Here is a 19,985-nt window from a genome sequence, read left to right on the forward strand (position 1 = left end):
GTTGTGTGTACTGCGTGACTGTCAAATTACTCTAGATACCCGACATTGGGCTTTGCTTGGGGTGTTTTGGGGTGGGAAAGACGATCGATGTAGGACGCGCTGGCCACCGTCCAGGACTCCAGAGACGTGCCTTTGCGTAGTCTGTTGGTGATTGTGCAATGACTGGCTTCGTTTCCTTAGGATATCGCATCTTACGTTGTTATGTTACCTTTTCCTTTTGTTTGTTTCGTGATACCAGTGGTATATGTGGAATATCCCGCGTAATAACTATCGCGTTAGCCCGTGTCCCTATCTGAGTCAAAACCTAACTTTACGCCGATGATGAAACGAAGAACCGGTAATGAAGCTCCGCAAAAGCAGCTAGTCTATCACTCCCATATCTCAACCCACGCATTCCTAATCAACTGCACAGATTCTTCATTTCCAGTCTCAAGTCCCCGAAGTCGTTGCAGAACCTGCTTCACCGCCTCCCGGCACGTGGGCGAAATCCTGATACGCCCGGTTTTACTTCGTCGGTCAGCCGTCTGCGATGAGGCGCTGGTCGTACACTCCAGCAGACGGATTAGACGTTTGATAATCTACGCAGGTCATTGTGAGCATTAAATGAGCCACCAAGATGCGGACAACATATGAAGACGGCTGCCATATGAATGAGCACATACCTGTTTTCTAGTGGAGTCTTCAACTCCTCCATCCCTAGAGAGCATCCGCGGCAACGCAAGCACCATCTCGCATCTCGCTCCCTCCCACCATCCCTCCCCGCCATCAACCACAACGCTCATCACATCCTTATCGTCAGCAGCGTCATCCTCACCCTCCACATCCCTCCCAACAATAATCCCCGCCGCCGCACGCTGCCACGCCATCTCCACGGCTATCCCTATCTCCGCAACGTCTGCATCGCCACCCACCGAAGCAAGCAGCAGAATAATGACGTCCATCACAGTGACGACCCATCTCGCCCGCGCGTTCAAGCCGTCCCCACTCCGGCTGGGCGTCATGTTCTCAACACACGTGCACAATGCGTCGATGGCGGCGCTCCACAGTTTTGGGTTGTCTGGGGAAAGGAGGGCGGTGCGGGTGCTGTGCATGAGGAGAGCGGGAGGGGATGTGAATGAGCTGGAAAAGTGAGTGGAGAGATGCGTAAGGATGTGCGGGTTCGCGGGTGCGAGTTCAGCGAGGCGGGCCAAAGTGTGTGTCGGGGGTGGGCTGGTGAACGTGGAAATCAGGTACGAGAGGGCAGCTACGTCGCTGGCGATGCATGTGACCAGGGAGCGGATTGTACGAATTTGATCGGCTGAAGACGGCAATGAGGGAATGTTGGCGTGAGCGCGGACCAGGACCCGGAGAAGGTCGGAGCGTATTGTTGCCTGGTTGCCATTTGACGCATCCGTGGTGGCTGTGAAATGCGGCAAGATAGCTCTCGACAACTGAAGCTGAATATCCTGATGCTCAGCTTTCTGAGTCTCCTTAAAAACCGCTAGGATCGCGCTCTCAAAGATCTGTAGGACTTTGCTTCCCGCCACCGGTGCAGAAGAAGGAGGGCTGGTCTTCGTGCTGTTCTCCTTCCCAGCATCCTCCTCATCAGGATATAGCCCTCCAAGCTCCAACAATTTCGGTACGCCTTTTTCGGTCGCAAGCAGTGCATGTGCCTCCAAATCGGATGCATCGCGCGCACGAGCGACAACGTCGGATATCGCAGACAAACAGAAGCCGACCAAGGATCTCGCAGATGTCGGCGACGCGTGCTTTGCGGCAAAATCCAAGCAAAGAGATTGCATCTCTTGCTTGGGTTGTGCATTTTGCACTTGCTTGATTAGAACCGGGGTCCAATCGACGGGCGGAAGTGGTACATCCACCTCGATGAGAACTTGCACCATGGTGAGGATACCCTCGGGCGTCGATTTGACGTTGAGGGATCCCGCGAGTAGATCCCATACACCTTTCAGGTAACTGGACCCAGAATGCAGTCTGTTCAAGTTCGCAGGATCCTTCTTGCTCGCTTGCACTTCACTCGCGGCACCGACAACTTCTCTCCGATCGGTGTTTTCCACCCGGCATTCCGAAACGATCAGTCCAAGCACCCACCCCGCCACTCGCGCGATCTTGGGCTCCGGTCCCATGACTAGCGTCCGCAGTGTATCCGCCGTCCGGCGTAAATCACTTTGATCAGCATCTACATGCGTATCGTGGGAAGCAACACTCCAGTCCATGCCCAGCATAGGAACGACGGCCAAAGTGTTCGCAATACGAGCGTTAGCAGACATCGCGGGTGAAGTTAGGAGACTCAGAGTACTGGAAATCGGTTCCTCGACCAGTTGTGGATCAGTCGCGCGAATCCGAGCTTGGAACGCGCGCGTGTAAGATACAAGCACGTGAGGGTAGCTCGAAGCGAAACTTCGTTTGCCGGCTGCCTTCTGGACGCATTGGTGTAGGAGCACTACGATTCTATCGGAATCTTCATCATCCACCCAGTGGTTCTTGACGGCCACTGATAACAACCAGGCCGCTCCTTCTATCGCTGATGCTCCTTCCGTTTCCGGGATGAGGTCATCCTTGAATTGCGCTAGATGCAGGATACAATCGTGCAACATCTGCTGAACGGACTCCTTCTCTTCGTCATCTGCTTCGGACATTTGCGCTAAGATCGAAGCCAATCCCATGTAGAATCCGGTTCGAATTGTCATCGGGCTTCCTGCTTCGTAGCACAGATTCTTAGCGGTCGCTACTTTCATCTGGCTAGTTCCCGTCATGGCAGCCAGCCCATATGCGGATGCAAACTGGCTCCATTCGTGTTCGTCGTTCTTGGCGCGCACGCCTTGCTCGAATACCGCAATAATCCGCTCCGTTCGCGTCTCATCTCTGGATCTGAACGTGTTGGCCAGATGTGCTAACGATATCTTGGCAGCAAACTCTACGTCGTCCCCACACTGTACGTCGTTCACTTCCGCAGCTGTATCGCCGCTCAAATACTTGACAATCAGCATATCCACCATACGCGAAGCTTGCTCTGCCGCTTCTGAGAGTCCTAGCCTTGCAGCTGCCACAATAACTCCAGCGGCAGCTAGGAGGATCGATACCGTTGTAGAGGGAACCCTCGACTCGGCAAGCTGCACATCCAGTAGGTCTGCCACGAGCGCAACAAAAGTCTCTCCAACATGTTTGATCCGATCCTTCTTCTCCGCTTCCAAGTCTCCCAAAGGAGTACCGTCCCGTTGACGCCTATCCCCATGAAACTTGAATATCGCGACGAGCGCAGAATCCCAGTACTTTATCCAAGCAGGGATCGCTTCCAGTCTGAGGATCGAGTTGTCACCTAGTGCGAAATCGCGGAGTGCGCTGCTCAGGCGGTTGAGCGGCGGGAGGTCTCCTTTGCGGGTGCTCGGTTCATGCCTTCTCAAGGCTGTGGAAGGAGTAGTCGTCATCAAGCCGAATGCTTCAGTTCGACAAAACAGAAGAGTAAGCATCGTTGTCGCCACATAACCAGCGCAAGGCTATCCTGACTCACCTGTCAATCCAGACCTCAGGCCCGGCTGAGCCCTACCACCATCCCAAACACCGGTAACGTCTGCAACGATATCCTTCAAAACGTCTTTCGTCTGCCCTGCACCGTCCCGTTCTCGGGTCCCTTCCAGTCGAGCTCCTCCTACAGCCGCTAATCCTTTGAAGACAGCACGTCGCATGTTGATGCATTCGTGCTCGATTAAGCTTGCTAGCAGAAAAGCAGCTGATTTGACGGGATTGGGGTCGGTAGCAATGGAGGTCACAAGCTCGCGGGGCGAAGGTAGCAGCGGATATAGATCTGGGGGGGCAAACGAGGCTAGGGCTTTCCAAGCCGCTTCACGGACGTCCGAAGTATCGTGCTTCGTCAGTGGCATAAGACACTTCTCGATAATCTCGGGCTTGAAGGTTAGGTATGCTTCCGATTGATCGTCTTTCGCCGCTACCAACGCATAAAAGGCGCAGATCTCCACGAGAATTCCGGCCGGGAGAGCCGCGCCCGATTGTCCGACGTAGTGATGCATGAACACATTCCAGACCGCTCGAGGATCTGCTACATCCTCCTCAACACATATGTTAGTCGCTTGCAATGCATAGACTGCAGTTGTCGGATGCAAGTCAGTCGACTGCAGCAAAGAAAACAGCACCGGCAATAAATCCTGGCAACAGTTTGCGGCTCTCGTTTGACAGGCATCCCTTATTGTGACTGCGATTGTCACTTCCATCTCGACCTCATCCGCCCACGTTTGCTTTTGAGCCCAACGAATCGGGCGTCCGTGTTTTCTCCGTTTGACCCAGGTCACCAGGTGTCCCTTTAGCTGGGGCCAAATCCTCGGCTGCCTCTTCCAGATTTCGAGCAAGATGCGGATGCCGATGCCGCCCAGGGGACTAGTTCCGACGTCACTTCCGTTACCGAGGAAGGATTGCACGACGTTGAGGACGCGAGATGTTACGAATGCATCGTTGGCCTCCACTAAGGAGGGGAAAACGCGCAGAAGGATATGCATTTGGACACGCGCAGATGGGTCGTTCTTCAAGTTGTAGAGCAGAAGTGGGAGAGCCGACATGCATAGGGAAGGAGATGCAGGGAAGAGCTTCGAAAGCTTCGTGAAAGCTTTGATTCTTCTGTCTTCGTGCGCATGGAATGTCGATGCTGCGGCAATGTATGCCTGAAGCGAAAGGTCTGAGCTGCAGACAACAGGGACTTCATCTGAAGTTTCCGGAATGCGCATCAGAGCACCAACAGCGGACAGCAGTACTGCTAGTTTGCCTGAGACCGGAGTCCCATCCAGCCATTTCTTCTAAGAAATCACATCGCATGAATAATATTGACACAGGCAAAGTGTTTTGTACATGCAATTCACATACATCAAACGCATTGCTCCCTCCATCGTTCATCTTTCGCAGAACTGCACGTTCTAAGATGGTGAGAATGTCGAAGGCTTTTCGCTTGATTTGGTTGTGAGAACTCTCTGCCAATGCCTGAAGAAGTGGTAGGACAGCTGCCGACAGCGGCCCTTGTATCTGGAAATTGTCGACCTCCATGACTCGGATCACTTGTAGCATCAGCTGAACGATCACCCCTCCCTGGTCACTGTATTCGGCAACTCCAAAAAGGCAGAAAGAGAGGGCGGAGAAGAGGCTTAGCTGAACTGCACCGTCCAGTTTACGATCTTGAATGATCAGACGAAGATAGGAAAGGGGCAGTGACAAGGATCTTCCGTTTGCTTCGCAATCCAGCAGAAAGTTGAGCAGACGATAGATTACGGGCGTCGTCGATCCTGTATCGGTTCTCGACGGTTGCGTGCACAAGAGCGATAGGTTTTCAAAGATCGTGATCTGCGTAGTGATACAGCCGTTTCCGACAATTGGCAGGTCATCCAGGATCTCACACAAAATCCGAATCAAGTCTCCTGCGCATGCTCGTTCCGGTGAGGCTCTACAAAGCACTGCTAGCACAGTTGCTTGCGACTGCCCAATGAGCACATCTGGCAACATCGCCGCCTCCAGACACGTGTATCGGATGAACGGCTCCAGCATTCGGTGCACAATCGTCCCGTCTCCTGCGACATTGAGCATTCTCCGCAACTCGACGATCAAATCTGGCCAAACCTCCGGCCGCGCAATCACTAGAGGAACGAGCGGATGTGCTCTGCGAGTTTTTACACCAAAAGGAGTGGCGTATGCAAAGGTTGGCGTCGCTTTCCGCTGTCTTTCCTGGAGTTGAACGTGTAACGACAGCAGCTCCGACACTAACCGCACCGCATAGGCCAATGACTGCGAGGGTACCGTCGATATCTGCCCAACGACCTGGTTTATGGCTTCGTGCCAGTCCAATATCCCGTTTTGAACAAGGGAGAGAATCGCTTCCCCACATCTTGCTGCTAGAAAAGCCGAGTTCCCTTCACTTTCGTGTAGCAGACCTTGCCATAAGAGTTGAATCGGAGAGTGTTTATCACTCAGCTGAGTGGGTCTCTCGGATATCGCCGCCGTAATTGAGATCACTGTCGAACTCTGCAAGCCACGGAGCCTATGCTGCAATTTTCGCCGCAAACTCTGAAGGTCGTCCATCGCAACAAGACCCAACGCTCTTCAAGAACGTGCAATTCCGGGAGGGGTTATGTGAACGTCAACTCGTTTTGTAGTCCTTTCCAGTAGGAGCTAACCTCCTCTGCCTCTGCTACAGCCAAAGGCAAACACGAACGCTGGCAGAGTCTCAGGAGATTTCATCCTTGTCAAAAGGAACTTGAAAATCGTCGCGTCTGGTCCAGCGTCGGGTCCAGCGTTTGGTCTCTGGGAACTCGCTTTACCTCACGATCTTCGCAATTGTGCTTGAAATTGCGATTGAAAAGGTACCACGTTGAACCCCTACCACAACGAATATTTCGACTCAGCGCAACGCTTCTTCGCCACCCACATCGACTGTGAAAATGGTCAAAGATCTCCTTACTTTCACGGTGAAGTCCGTTGTTTATGGCGGCACAATAATAGGAGCGGGATATCTCATAATGAAGGCTACCGTTCCTTCTAACGAAGACATGGCACAGGTGTGTCCTTCAAATCGTTTGCGGAGAGAACAGCTTTCCTTTGTGAATGGCTGATGTATCTCTCATTGCCCTTCTCGAATTATCAGAGACTGAGAGAGTCAGGCCGTGCAAGCCACTTTAACTCACCGGAAGACAAGAAGAAACTATCAGACTTGGCGGCTCTGATAAAGGAGAATGCTGGTAGCGACAGACCGGCCTGGGACGTAAGAGTGTAAGTACAAGAAATCATGGGAAGGGAGTCTGATTGGTGGTGGAGGACGGAAGTATTCAACAAATCTTGATCTGTCTGATAGGATCGATTCCCAACGAAAGTAGGGCGAGACGAGGTGAAGGAACTATTGATATACTAGGGGAGATTAGGGCATAGCACGGGAAGTGTTTTGTAGATCATTTAGATAGCGACCAGTGAAATTCATGCAGTTCATTGGGCGAAAGAGTTTTTGGAATCCAAAAATCATATTAGCAATCTCAAAGCGCACAGTATTGCTGACATTCGCGACGGAGAGCGTTCCTATACGAGGGCTGCGGTGGACAGTGACGAGCGACAGGCCAAGCAACCTCTAAGATTGGCAGATAAGCTGGGAAACGACAAGCTGGTCACCGAGGGAGGAACTACAAGACGCGCGGCAAGGTCTTGGAGAACGAATCGGAATCAATGGACAAGATATTGATGGGCTTCTTGGCTTCTTGGCTGGTCATGATCGAGGAATGCTCAAGTGCTTGATGGGAAATATCTGGTCGGTGGCTGTGAGAGAGTGCCTCCGCGATCGGATGCCTGTTTGAAACATATTCACAGCTGGGTCAAGAGATAGCTTCTGCAGCGGTACTTGGGCGTCCGGAGACACGGCTGGATCGTAGTGCACCTGGGCACACCGGGCGCGCTCTCGTGCTCTCAAGGGGGAAGTCTGCGGGAAGGCTTTTACAACGCCGGGCAAGTACGCCAACCATCTGTACAGCACATCTGGCCCAACTTGACGCTCACCGGCGAGCCGGGATGTCATCGAGTCTACCGTCTGGGCCGCGCAACTAGCTTATGCGGGCGGAGGGGTACAAGTCATGAGGCCAACCCACTGTGGCCCCTGCCCTCGTCGGCGCCATGGGCAAGAGACACATTTGGAGACCTGGATGTGATGCCGGTGAATGGAGGGGCAAGTAACGGATTACGAGGTTGCCCATGTCGGCAGTCTGTTGTAGGCTATCACACATCATAGTGAGCAGCAAACGGCAACGGTGGCGGTGAAGCAAGGGAAATGCCAAGGCCCGAAGGTAGAGGAGCCACTGGTAAGAAAGGCGTGCTCCAAGACGAAGCAATTGTTCCGTTGCAGCTCAATTTGTCCATCGATGAAGCAGGCGTTGAAGAAGAAGCGGTGCCGCTGCGACGAAATGGAAGACGTTGGGTCTTCACAGAAGTCCAGGACCCGCCCCTACGTTAGGGAGCTCAAGGTGGCGTTTCTCTGTCGGATGGCATACGTCGCCTGCGATAAGGGAGCGGTCATCCCCGCCCAGGCCAAGGGGTGCTGAAGATGATGGTGAAAGACGACGAGACAGATCTCCGCCTTGCGTTGGCCGACTATGTCAACAGCGGTGACAAGGCAGATCCCAGGAAAATGATTGACCGCATCGTGGCCCCCCCGCGGCCCCAGTGGCAGAAGGGTTTAAAGGCGATGGAGGGCGAAATCTGCCGCGTGACGATGAGGACGGCGGGGTCCTTGACCGGGCCTCCCATGAAGTGCGGTATCGTCGTAGATCAAGAACGCTGCAACGTGACTGTCGGAGATCTCACTGATGCCGCTCGCCATTTGAAGGTATACCACGGCCCTCCTGGCAGGAACCGGAAAAGGAGAGAACATCCGTGAATGCGGTGTTGATTACTGCCAGCTCTGCTCGACATGGCTTGTCGGGCGCCATGCATTCAAAGCTACACGTTGGGCTGCACCTCGACAGCGATCTTGCCGGATGGACCCACAACGGCCACTCCTTTGCATCTGATGCGGTAATATCGGAGCTTTGCCCTCGTTGGGAATTTGACGAGTCCCTGCACGCAGTGGAAAGGACGAAGTCTCACTCGTCGCCTTCATCTGGTCGCAGCGGTGGTCGGGATCTCATTATATACCAACCGCCTTCCACTTGCAACTAAGCAGTATTCCCGCTGTCAGTCGGAACTGACAGCACAGCTGTCATGGGCTCACGTGATTTTCCCCAAGCCACCCACGCCACATTCGTCGTTTCCTCCCGCCTATAAAAAGGGGCCCGTAGCTGCAGCCATTTTTGAAAATCCAAAAGCATCGAATGCAAGCCACAGTCGTCCCTTCCTTAATAGGGTCGGATTGCCAGGACCCATAGCGGTCCGTCGCATTCAAGACCAAGGTTTACCAAGGGGCTCTTATAGGAAGTGATCTCGACGCTTTGGCGAATGAGATGATTCGCGCTCCGATGAGTCCCAACATTTCAAAACGATTAGCCATGTGTAGTGTGCTGTTAGTTTCCGATTCGACTCCAGACGTCTTTGGACGGCGTGATGTGCCCGGGGGCGATCGTGCACATGTGAAGAGATGAGAGGTTCTGCCTCGGGGAGACGGCCCTTGCCATCAGAGCCGGTATTTGTGGCTGCCTCGCCTACGCTTCAGTTGTCTCAAGTTGTCGCTGCATAGTAACGAAGAGATGCAATGGCCGATGGGACCCTCGAGACAGAATCTTACACCACTATTGAGGATAGTATTTTGCGGTGCTTGAGCTTGCGCTGGACATCACAATCCTCAATGAACGCAGGGAAGTTCTGCACCACCTGCTTCTAGATGGCACACGTACTGTATCCTTAATCAACGGTGATTGCGTTTCTTTCCGTATTGCTGGGAGGTGATGTTTACCTGGGAGCTATCCGCTATAGGATTGCTGAGGCCAATAGGATCAGTAGTCCTTTCTTTCCCATCTTCATTACTTTATCTGTTACTACAGGGTGCTCCCACGGATTGGGGCAAAGATCGTATGGCAGCAAAACCTTTCGCTTTCGAGGATGTTGCGCACTTTGATGACATGCCGGCCGGATGGAACTCTAGCTCATGTACATAATCTACTGTACGCATCTGACGGCTCTCGATCTGCAAAGCAGTCTTTCATGGGGTATATATGGCCGCAATTCGTTGATCCGTTTCCCAAAATATGTTGTATGGTGAGGGCGATGCTAGTAAGCCCCTGATGATACTGGTGGTACTATGGCTGACCCCATCCTCGCAATAAGCTCAGTTTCTCCTCCACCGCCTGCAAGGATGAGAAACGGTCGTTAGAGCAAGCTCAAACCACCAATCTTACAATTGAACACCATAACCAACCTGCAAAACAACCTTCCGATCTGTCTCCATCTCCAGCGCATCAATCTCACCTTCCAAAACATGATACAGCACTTCCAGATTCCGCACATTCATCCCGTTCGTCAACGACAGCAAGTCCGTCCGCAATTTTGCCAGGTCTCCGCCTAGTTGCGCGACTTCTCGTTGCGGACGGTGGGGAAGGGTCAAGTCTTGTGATTCGGCTATCTCCATGTGGGAGGAGGTGTTGTGCCCGGGAGATCCGGATGTGCTCGAGTTCTGCGTAATGGCTGGTTCCGTGGTTGATGGAGGGTTTGTGCTCGCTGCGGTGCGTTCTGAATCTGAGGATAGAGAGAGCCGCCGCCGCTTATGTGCCGATGAAGGTTTGAAGAATGTTCCTACAAAACCAACGTACGTGTGAGATTTCCGTACAGAAAGAGAGCACAACAGATACAATGGCCGTTCCTACTATTGGATTCTGTGCCATTGGATTGTGTGCCATTCGATACCGTCCCCGCCGCCTCGCTAACTGGTGGCACAACCTCTTTCGCGCCTTCAACCTTCCTCCACAGCGCCGCTTGTAAGTAATTCAGGCGATACGTGCTAGGGATGCTTTGCACGAATGCATGAGCGTCGTCGCGAAGTTCATGTGCCTGCAAACCCCGAGTTAGCTTCTTTCTCCCTATGCCCTAGCCCCTCCCCAGTGATGATAATTAGCCGTACCTTGTGTACAATCTCAGATCGGGGATAATTATACTCCGACGCATTCTTCCATATCTGCTCAATGTCCTTAAGCCAATCTTCCGGAGTCTCATATTGGTCCGCATCGAGTTTCGTCATCATCTCCCCCATATCCATCGGTTCAGTAACCACCTCCCTATAGTCCGAGTACCGCGACTCATCCACCGGGTGACAGAAGACGCGATACTTGGTCTTGCCGATATCCTTGTGGAACAATCTCAGCCGTTGTTTTAAGTCTTGCAGCACGTTCCAACATTTGGCTTCCATATTCTTTTTTTGGATGTTGGTGAGCACGGGGAGGGGTGGGCCTTCGGCTAATGGAAGGATGGCTAGAGCTGTTGGTGGGATGGCTGTTTGCGCGGAGTCTGGTAGTGTTGCTATGGACTCTAGTAACGGTTCGAAGAAGAACGCGCGCTTTTCCTGGAGGAGATTCAGCGGATGTTGGAGATTTTGGAGTCAGGAGCTAACGCTTCTCATGAGGCTCTCATACCTCCGTGGGAACACTCATCTCGAATATTGCCCGGAATCCAAACAACGCATTGATATCGTCTTCGGTACCATTCATGAATTCCTTAATTTGGTCGCTGATCTCGCTCGTCGACTCCCAGGTCGCAAACACGAGAATGGAATGGCTTGCGATGCGTAGTTGATCATGCAGAAAGGTGATCGATTCCGCCGACCAGGAATCAAAGTTCTGTAGGACAATGCAAGGGAGTGCTTCGTCTCTTAATGCATAAATCGCCGAGGTGATACTCTGACTGTGATGCTAAGAAGTGTGTCAGCCGCCCGTGGCTTCCAACGGGCATTTTGATATCTCACGTACCTCGGAATCCAGGACATTCTGGATAATTTGCACCCTGAAGCCCCACTCCATCAATTGACCCATTGCCATGGACGAGATTTCCATCTGTCCAATATTAGGCGGCCCAGCAACCATGACGCGTGGTTGTATGGTGGAGAATGCAGTACCAGCTGATCGTCGACTGAGAGCCGTATGGATCACCCGCAACCGGCGAAGGACACCATCCCACATGTCAGAGACCAGCACTTGAGCACGGGACGATGGTGGCGGGCCGTTTGCATCGCCAATGCTACCGCTTGGCTTCACATCTGCATTACGAAAACTTTTAGTACCCAATACCCTGGACATTCGAGGAACGTGCTGACGTACCTCTGAGGGCTTGATCAAAATCGCGTTGTGTGACCTTGACGAGCGCCGGATCAACATGCAGCTTCTGAGGAGCGGTATATATTTGGGGATATGTCCTTCGCAGAGCTTTGAAGTATGCGTCGTTGCATAAAGACTGCAGGAAAAAGAAGAAACCGGTCAGCTCAGGGTCCTGGCTTCAAAACGCTTATAGCATATGCAAACCTTCAAGTCCGCGCCACTATATCCATCGGTTGCACTCGCAACCCGTTCCTTCAGACCCTGCTCGAGCTGGAAATGCTGCGTTCTGATGTCGATGATCTTTTGTCGCGCGCCCCGATTTGGCCGCTTGAACTGCAGACGTCTATCGAACCGGCCAGGACGGAGTAATGCTGGATCCAAGGTGTCCAATCGATTTGTAGCTCCGATAACGATGACACGGCCTGTGTTTCCAGTAAAACGAGTTGAACACTTCCATCATCGGATGCTTTCGATTAAACCCAACTCACCTCTATCTTCAAGGCCGTCCATTAGCGTCAGCAACGATGTGACCACCGAGTTGTGAGGCGTCGCGTTCTCCCCGGATGATCGAGCCGGTACCATGCCTGTGCAATCGCAAAGTCAGTGCCATGCTATAAATGCCGTCGACGAAGTACTGCAACTTACCGTCAACCTCGTCAAAGAAGATGATAGCTGGCTCATTTGCCTTAGCTTGATCAAACAGCTTCTTCAAGTGCTTCTCTGACTCGCCAAACCACTTCGAGTGGACGTCGGCCGCTTGGCACTCGAAGAAGGACACTGGGACCTGGAAACTCGAACAGCTCGAAGCGATGGCTCGCGCTAGATGTGCAAGTCAGCATGCTTCTCCCACAAATAATTCACGCCAGCGCGTAACATACCCATCAGTGTTTTCCCGTTTCCTATAAAGGAGCTTCGGTTAGAACAGGTACGTCTTCCCCTTCTCAACCATATCGTCATATCTACCTGGTGGTCCATAAAACATGACACCTTTGATAGGATCCGCATTTCGTGCCAACTCAGGGTATAGGAGCGCAATCTTGATCATCTCTTGAATTGTCTTGACGTGTTCTTCGTGACCCCCAATCATATCGAAAGTGACTCGGTTCTCTGTGAACGGGAGAGAAGCGGGGAAGTCGTTGTTTTCTAAATGCGTCTGTAAGCGATCTTTGTAGTATCCTTGCGTGACTTCGGGTAGTTCCTTGAGGAGAGCGGTGCATCGCGCGTATTGTAGCATGGGTTTCCCCATGTCGCCCTCATCATCTGAATCGTAGGTGGGGCCTCCTCCCGTTGTTGCCATCGGAATTTTGCGTGGCCTCGCTATGTTGTTGGGAGAACCCCATGGTCTTCCACCATCTGTCGAGTGACGAGGATGTCCTTCACGTATATCCATTTGGTCCAGCAGCATTTTGAAAACGCGGCCCTCATTGTAGTCAACAGCCTGGCGGTTTCTGCTGGGGCGCCCTCCGCTGGTTTCGGTCATGTTGATATCGATCTCATCGTTACGCCGCCTGCCCCCATAGTCCACAGGTTTCCGTTGACGGAACGCGTATCGCGAACTTTCGCCTTCTCCAATATCAAGTTCCGCGGTCGTCATTAAATCATCAGGGTGCCTGTCATCGGCGGGTAGCTTCCGCTTCCGAAGGATGCGATTGGTCGATCCGCCTGTTAGAGGTGGCATATCGGTAGCCCCGGACTCAGCGTCGCGCCTTGCAAATGAGAGTCGCCGAGAAGAGCGGCGGAAGTCGGCGCTGTTGTCTTGTTCATCTTCGTCGTCCCCATCATGCCCATTAAGAGCACGAGGTTCCGTTGGCGATTCGGCTAGAGACGTCCTCTCCGCGGTTACTGCGGCAAACTCTGTTGACATGGAGTTCCGCGTGGCTCGCCCATGACTTTTTGCGGGCGCAGGGGTTTGAGGCGGATAGGGGTGACTTCTGGAGCTCCGCCGTGTAGATGTTCGTACTACATGGTCGGAGGATCTGGGATTTCTCAGCTCTGCACTTTCATCGTAAGATACACTTTCATCTTCAGCCGAGTGTGCCCTTTCGTCATAGTAGCTTGGGGTGCGCACAGACCGGCCGTAGCGGGTTGTCTTCACCTCACCGTCCCTTTTCCCAGAAGATGGGTGGGAGCTTCTGCGCTCGCGCAAAGCGTTTGCCTCTTCCGCTTTCCGCTGGTCATCTATAAATCTTCTTGGCGCAGTTTTGGGTCTGGTAGAGTGCCTGCGCTCAGAAGCACCAAAGTCCTCGCCGAAGGCCTCGCCGTCGTCAAAAGCCATGTTGGGGGTTCTACGATTAATAAAGTGTCGACTGTGAGCAGGACAGCGGTTATTCACCCAAGGCGTTTCAGAGCATGTAATTTGACGCTATGGAAACTGCTTGAAGCTTCGGATAAGCAGCTGCGATGTTCGTGGGAATCCGAACGTCTATATATGTATAGGCAAACTCAGCGAGCAAGAATTGGAGTGGGAAGTCACTTTGCTGCGAGAATGCGTTATACCCGGAATGTATTACGTCAGCACTTCGGACATTTTTAACCCTGGGACTCCGCTGTCGGCTGCTGTCAAGTCTCCATCCATGCATTGGAACCTACTGACCATAGCTTGGGAGATCTCATGCTGACGCCTTTGGGAACAGGAGAACAAATCGCGGGCAGGATTGGAGTCTCTCTATCGATGCTGCTCGTTTGTTTTCCTCAAGCCCTGCATATATGCGCACTAGCCTGGTTTCAATTCGGATTGGACCTACACAAAAAGACATCATCTCGCGTAAGCAGTTTATTTGACCTCGGGAGTTCTGGTCATGTTCCCCCCCAGTATGTTGTCCAAGGAATCAACAACTTCTCACAAACATAGAAACAAAATGCCACAACTATTGATCTCCCAATTCTTTCCACGAATCGACCCGACAAGCCTACGCCCAGCGGGTCGACAGTCTAATGTCGCAAGAGATGAACTTGAGATTCCGCCCTCCACTGCGACTCGAAGGTCCTCGAGTCAGCCAACCCTCCACGACATGATGCGAAGAGCAGGCATCGTCATGCTGCGTCCTAAAGCACCCGCTGCCCCGAAACCTCGACGCAGCAGGCACAGAGAGGATAACTCCCCTGCTTAGGCCAACATCCGGAGATGCATTGACCTCCTGCCCTTACTTGAAACCCCGAAGACGTATTCATCCGCCGCCTTCTAAGCGTCGTCGCTGTACAAACACGTACGGTTCGAAGAACTCGGTGGAATCGCATCCGTTGAGAAGGGAGGACATCAAAGATCTCTTACCGATCTATATATCCAATGTCTAGACTGAATCGAATTTGCAACGAGAAAGCATACGTATCATTTCAATGGGACGGGTGTATGAAGAGAGTGCAGGGCATAAATCACGGAGGGACTTCGGTCATTTGATCCTCAGAAGTAGTATTATTTCACGTTCTTTTTGATAAAATGACATTTGACTCTGAACATTGATGAGCTCGCTACATTTGTTTCAGCCCGTCGCAGCGAGCGATGAGCTATTCACTTTATCCAGGCGAACTATGAAAAGCTAATATATACGGCCGACAATGGGACTTGACAGATTGAAGGCGTGGCTCGCAGTCAAAACCCACGCACGTCCAAGGGAGCGCACATGGTAGGTATAGAGACGAAGCACCGGCCATCTTGCAAGATTGTACACTAGTATGGAGTGAACAGAAGCCTCAGTAGGTACGCAGAGTTTGGAGGGAAGGCTTCGGTTGCGCGCAAACGACAGCCGCATACCGGGCCTGCGAAGCGGTTGGTTCTATCGTCCCATACGATATAAAAAGAACAAAAACAGAAGCACAATCCCGTTGGGGCGGGTAGCTGACTGGACCTCCGGAGATCGCTCAATACCATTGAGAGGATCGCCCAGTACAATTGAGAGATCACGAACCACTGTCGGGAGACAGTGGCTCCGCCTGTGTGCTCGTTTCATAACCCTGCACAGGCAAACCTGTACATATCCGGTGTAGAGCCCTGCATCCCGCCCCTGCTGCCGTGTTCCAGACGCCTATTTCTAAAGTACTCGACGTCGCTTCGGATTGCAATTGCCGGTGTGTGAGGGAGAACGCCCTCTTTACTGGAAAAAATGGCATGAGTCACACGGTCATCACCTGAATAGCTGAGCTTCGAATTATGGCACTTCAAATCCTCTCAACAACAACCAGCACAACGACGTAAAAGACAAGAAAAGGCCAGGCGAGGAAGCATCACCAGCACTGGGAAGGATGTCGCTCAGACCCAAGGTTTGTAGAGCTTCTGGCTTACACGGTCTCAGGAGGTTGTACACTTACATACTCACTGCCATCCAGCGTGTGGAGTTTGACGCGACGTTCTCAAAGTTCCGGGATGAGATATCCAACATGTTTGCGTTCACCAACGTCGGTGGTCAGCTGTCTGGCATGTGTAAGTGATGGACGTCTGGGAGCGTCGTAAAATGGTATGCGGAGAGCTGACAAGTTGAGTTGCGGGAAGTCATGATACAAACCGTGTATGATCTCTGCACGGCACACCCGAAGCCGCACACGGATTTGCTTTATCAGGCGATAGGGGAGTTCATTCACGGGCATGCTTGCTCTGTTTTGGAGGTACGGATTGAGGAACGGACCCCAGCCCTCCATCTCTCGTCGTCTGATACGCCATACCTAGGTCATCGATGCTCAAGATGATGTCGTATCCGCATACGCCACCGCGTGGGAACGATATCGGGTGGCATCGCAGTACCTGAACATCATATGCGACTACCTGAATAAGCTGGTGGTCAAGATGCGGACGCCGTATGGCGCTCCTAGGAGAGCAGGGCATGATTCCAAGTTCCCGCGGATGTCGGTGGAAGCCGTAAGTGGACTAGACACATTCGCCTCGCTTGTCTGACCCTTGTATCCGAATACTGAGTTTCAAGGATCGATGGCAGCTTGCATTCCACATATGGAAGGACAAAGTCTATTTTGGCCTGCAAACACATTTCGGCAACCGTCTAGTGTCACAGCTCCTCGACATGATCCACCGAGATCGGGACGGCTTTGAGATCTCTCTCGCGAGTGCCTATTACTGCATTTCTTCCTTAGGTAGGAGTTTGCAAAAACCCTCGGTCGTTTTCCATATAGCCGTTTTTGGTAGCTCAGACGTCTTTCCCCTCCACCCTTTTCCTGTCATCCCACCCATAGCCTTACTCAACCACCACACCGCAAAACCCCTGCAATTGTACATTGAGCAATTTGAAAAGCCATACATAGAACAAACAAAGATTTATTATGCACAAGAGTCGTCGCGGTTTTTGACCCAGATGTCGATCGCTTCGTATATGGTCAAGGTATGCGAGGTCATTACCCTCGCCACCCAGCCGGGTGAGATTGCGCGTCTTACTATGGCTCATTGCAGGCGAACGAGCGGCTGTCGGAAGAAGACACGCGATGCAAAAGGCTGCTGGACCCAACATCAAATGATAAGGTTTGCATATGTCACATTCCTAGTGCGGCCCTTTCAAGCCAGTTCAACATCTTTCTACGCCTCCAAGGTAGTCAGACAGTGCGACCATGAGTTCATCGAGGTTCATCAGACGGAGTTGCTCGCGGAGGTTGTGCCGATGCTTTCTGCTGCACGGATCAATGGTATGCTTTCCCGGTTGTGGTCGTGATTGCATGGCACTCGAGCTAACGTTCTACAGATGCCAAGCTGCTGCACTCCTTACTCTCACGTGTGGACGGTGGGATCCCGGCTCTGCTGGATATCTTCCGGGACGTCATTGTCAAAGCCGCAGTTGAGACGACGACGGCGTTGAGTCAGACGTTGGCTAAGGTGAGGACTCAATGGATTATCCGATGTTCACTGGGCGCCTGACCCGATGTACTTTTTCAGGATCCACGCGTTTACGCAGAAAACCTGATGGACATCCATGCAAAGTACATGCGAATGTGTGCCGAAGTGTTCAACGATGATCCCAAGTTCACTGCGGCCGTCGACCAGGTATGAACAGCACGAAGTCAACAATAGACATGCGTCGATCACCAAACTGAAAAGTACTAAAGACACGGTGCCCACGCTAGGCATTCCGAGTGATCACCAACGACACCAAAATAACACCAGGAACGAATGCACCAGAGCTCTTAGCCCGGTACTGCGACGTTTTGCTGAAGAAGAGCGCCAAGGGTTTGACGGAGGATGAAGTGGAGAAGCGGCTTGGGCAGATGGTCTGTTTTCTTCCACCATGCAACTCATAGCGTATTGGAATTGCGAAACTGACGGATATTCGTGACACCGTGACAGATCGTGCTGTTCAAGTACATCGACGATAAAGACGTCTTCCAGAAGTTTTACTCTCGGATGCTGGCCAAACGCCTGATTCACGGCACGTCGATATCGGATGAGGCGGAATCCAACATGATTACGCGGTTGAAGGTTCGCCACATGTCGGCCAATCTCCCCCGTTTTGAGTCTACGCAACACCTTTTTGTTCACCATTGGTCGTCCGATTATGTAGATTGCGTGCGGAGTAGAGTTCACTACAAAACTGCAACGGATGTTCACGGACACGGCGTTGAGTGCGGATCTCAATACCGCGTTTTCGCAGTTTGCTGCGACCACCGGGATCAAAGCAGGAGGTAGGCACGCCTTACACACGCTTTGTAGAGGACTGTTCGGGTAGCGGATTCACCTTTCTAGTGGCACGTCCAGTGGATATGCAGATTATGGTGTTAACGGCCGGATCATGGCCCTTAAGTGGCACCTCTGCCACAGAGTTCGTGCTTCCCTCGGAGGTACAGTACCGCATCTAGAACATACCCAGCTGACTTGTGTGAACTGACTTCCGCCCAAACAGCTCGAAAAAAGCATAACACAATTCACAAACTACTACGCGAAACACTTCACCGGCCGGAAACTCACATGGCTGCATCATCTCGCCCGAGGTAATACAATTGCCTCCACCCGTCTGACACCCTAATCTGACACTTGTTGACTAAAACAGCGGACGTGAAGCTCAACAACTTCGATAAGCGCTACGAGCTTGCTCTCACGCTGTACCAAACCGGGGTGTTATTGTTGTTCAACAATGTGACGAAACTGACTGTGGCGGAGATTAAGGAGCAGATTAAGCTTGGGGATGCCGATGTTGGGCGGATTGTTAAGGTGAGCGCGGGGCGGACGCTACTTTCAAAAGATACGAAATACGTGGGTCATGAGGGACAGTATCGCCCTAACAACTCTGTTTCTCGGATTATTTGCAGGGCTTCGTAGACCTCAAGCTACTGTTATACGATGAAACCACCGCGTCCTACACCATCAACGACAAGTTCACCAAGTAAGTCAAAGTCGCCCTAGAGGAGCAAAGCCCCTCAAGTTTCTCCAAGGAACTTCCGTCGCTGACCAACTCGATCATCGCAACAGCAAACGCATAAAAATCAAAGTAAGCGCCGCGGCACAATCCGACACGCCCCAAGAAGTCAACGCCACAAGGGAAGCCGTCGATAACGACCGGAAGCTTTACCTGCAGGTGCGTTTCCATCTCCCACCCACACCTACATTATAGAGGACTAACAGCACGACACATAGGCCGCGATCGTACGAATCATGAAATCCCGCAAAGAACTCAGCCACACACATCTCTTGCAAGAAGTCATCGACCAAGCGAAAGCGAGGTTTGCACCGTCTGTGCCGGTTATCAAGAAGTGTATTGAGCAGTTGATTGAGAAGCAGTATAGTAAGTGTTCGCATTTTGGGTGCGCAGAGGCTGTTGGAAAGAGCTAATCCCATCTCTTTGGTTTGCTGCAACAAAAGTTGACCGTGTACCAGATACCCGAGATCGATACATGTACATAAGTTGAGAGCGGAATGTCTTGCCAGTGTCCCGCTCATTGGCACGGACATCGCCGGAACCGTTTGAGCGTATGCGTAACACTTTTCATTCTGCAACGGGATTGTATGGGACGGCGCTTTTTCTCCCACATAACGGCAATTGCATCTAAACGGCGTCGCGTCTCATATACTAGCAAATGTGATCTAAATATAAAGTGTGGAGCCGCAATGTTGCATCTACGTGAGGTTGTGGCTGGCCTACGTGCTACGGATTTGGAAATGTCAACTACTCTCCGAAAGGTCTCTCCCGCGAAGGCGGGCAGTATGAGGGCGGGAGCAGTGCTGCTTTCAAGGGCCTGAGGTAGTCCCAAAGACTTCCATGCTGAGTATGATCAATAGCCGTTATGCCGCTATACGTG

The 19,985-nt window shown here is 52.2% G+C and overlaps 3 protein-coding genes across 3 annotated transcripts; 1 reads left to right on the forward strand and 2 right to left on the reverse strand.

Moving 5' to 3' along the window:
* Positions 1-279: 279 nt before the first annotated feature.
* On the reverse strand, positions 280-6,251 carry EV422DRAFT_54543 (uncharacterized protein). The gene is made up of 4 exons (XM_053071460.1): positions 4,870-6,251; positions 3,509-4,799; positions 663-3,436; positions 280-578 (listed from the first exon to the last, which is right to left on the reverse strand). Exons 1-4 carry the CDS (start codon positions 6,070-6,072, stop codon positions 369-371), a joined length of 5,478 nt encoding a protein of 1,825 aa, XP_052925759.1. The 5' UTR covers positions 6,073-6,251; the 3' UTR covers positions 280-368.
* Positions 6,252-9,853: 3,602 nt separating this feature from the next.
* On the reverse strand, positions 9,854-13,626 carry EV422DRAFT_567451 (uncharacterized protein; the record flags this gene model as incomplete). The annotated part of the gene is made up of 11 exons (XM_053072536.1): positions 9,854-10,251; positions 10,323-10,506; positions 10,577-11,014; positions 11,085-11,348; positions 11,418-11,704; positions 11,766-11,898; positions 11,967-12,184; positions 12,251-12,346; positions 12,408-12,581; positions 12,641-12,661; positions 12,726-13,626. 11 exons carry the CDS (start codon positions 13,624-13,626, stop codon positions 9,854-9,856), a joined length of 3,114 nt encoding a protein of 1,037 aa, XP_052925760.1.
* A 2,375-nt stretch (positions 13,627-16,001) lies between these two features.
* EV422DRAFT_595448 (Cullin) lies at positions 16,002-19,951 on the forward strand (the record flags this gene model as incomplete). Its single annotated transcript, XM_053073594.1, has 20 exons — positions 16,002-16,019; positions 16,086-16,179; positions 16,249-16,361; positions 16,423-16,611; positions 16,688-16,841; positions 16,941-17,086; positions 17,155-17,223; positions 17,291-17,384; positions 17,441-17,571; positions 17,632-17,739; positions 17,820-17,963; positions 18,040-18,171; positions 18,254-18,374; positions 18,448-18,530; positions 18,593-18,680; positions 18,740-18,900; positions 18,999-19,072; positions 19,159-19,264; positions 19,324-19,471; positions 19,549-19,951. The coding sequence occupies 20 exons, from the start codon at positions 16,002-16,004 to the stop codon at positions 19,593-19,595; spliced, it is 2,220 nt and encodes a 739-aa protein (XP_052925761.1). The 3' UTR covers positions 19,596-19,951.
* Between the last annotated feature and the right edge of the window lie 34 nt (positions 19,952-19,985).

This window comes from Fimicolochytrium jonesii, assembly GCF_025526975.1.
Source record: "Fimicolochytrium jonesii strain JEL569 chromosome Unknown EV422scaffold_11, whole genome shotgun sequence".
Classification (NCBI taxonomy): Eukaryota; Fungi; Chytridiomycota; class Chytridiomycetes; order Spizellomycetales; family Powellomycetaceae; genus Fimicolochytrium; species Fimicolochytrium jonesii.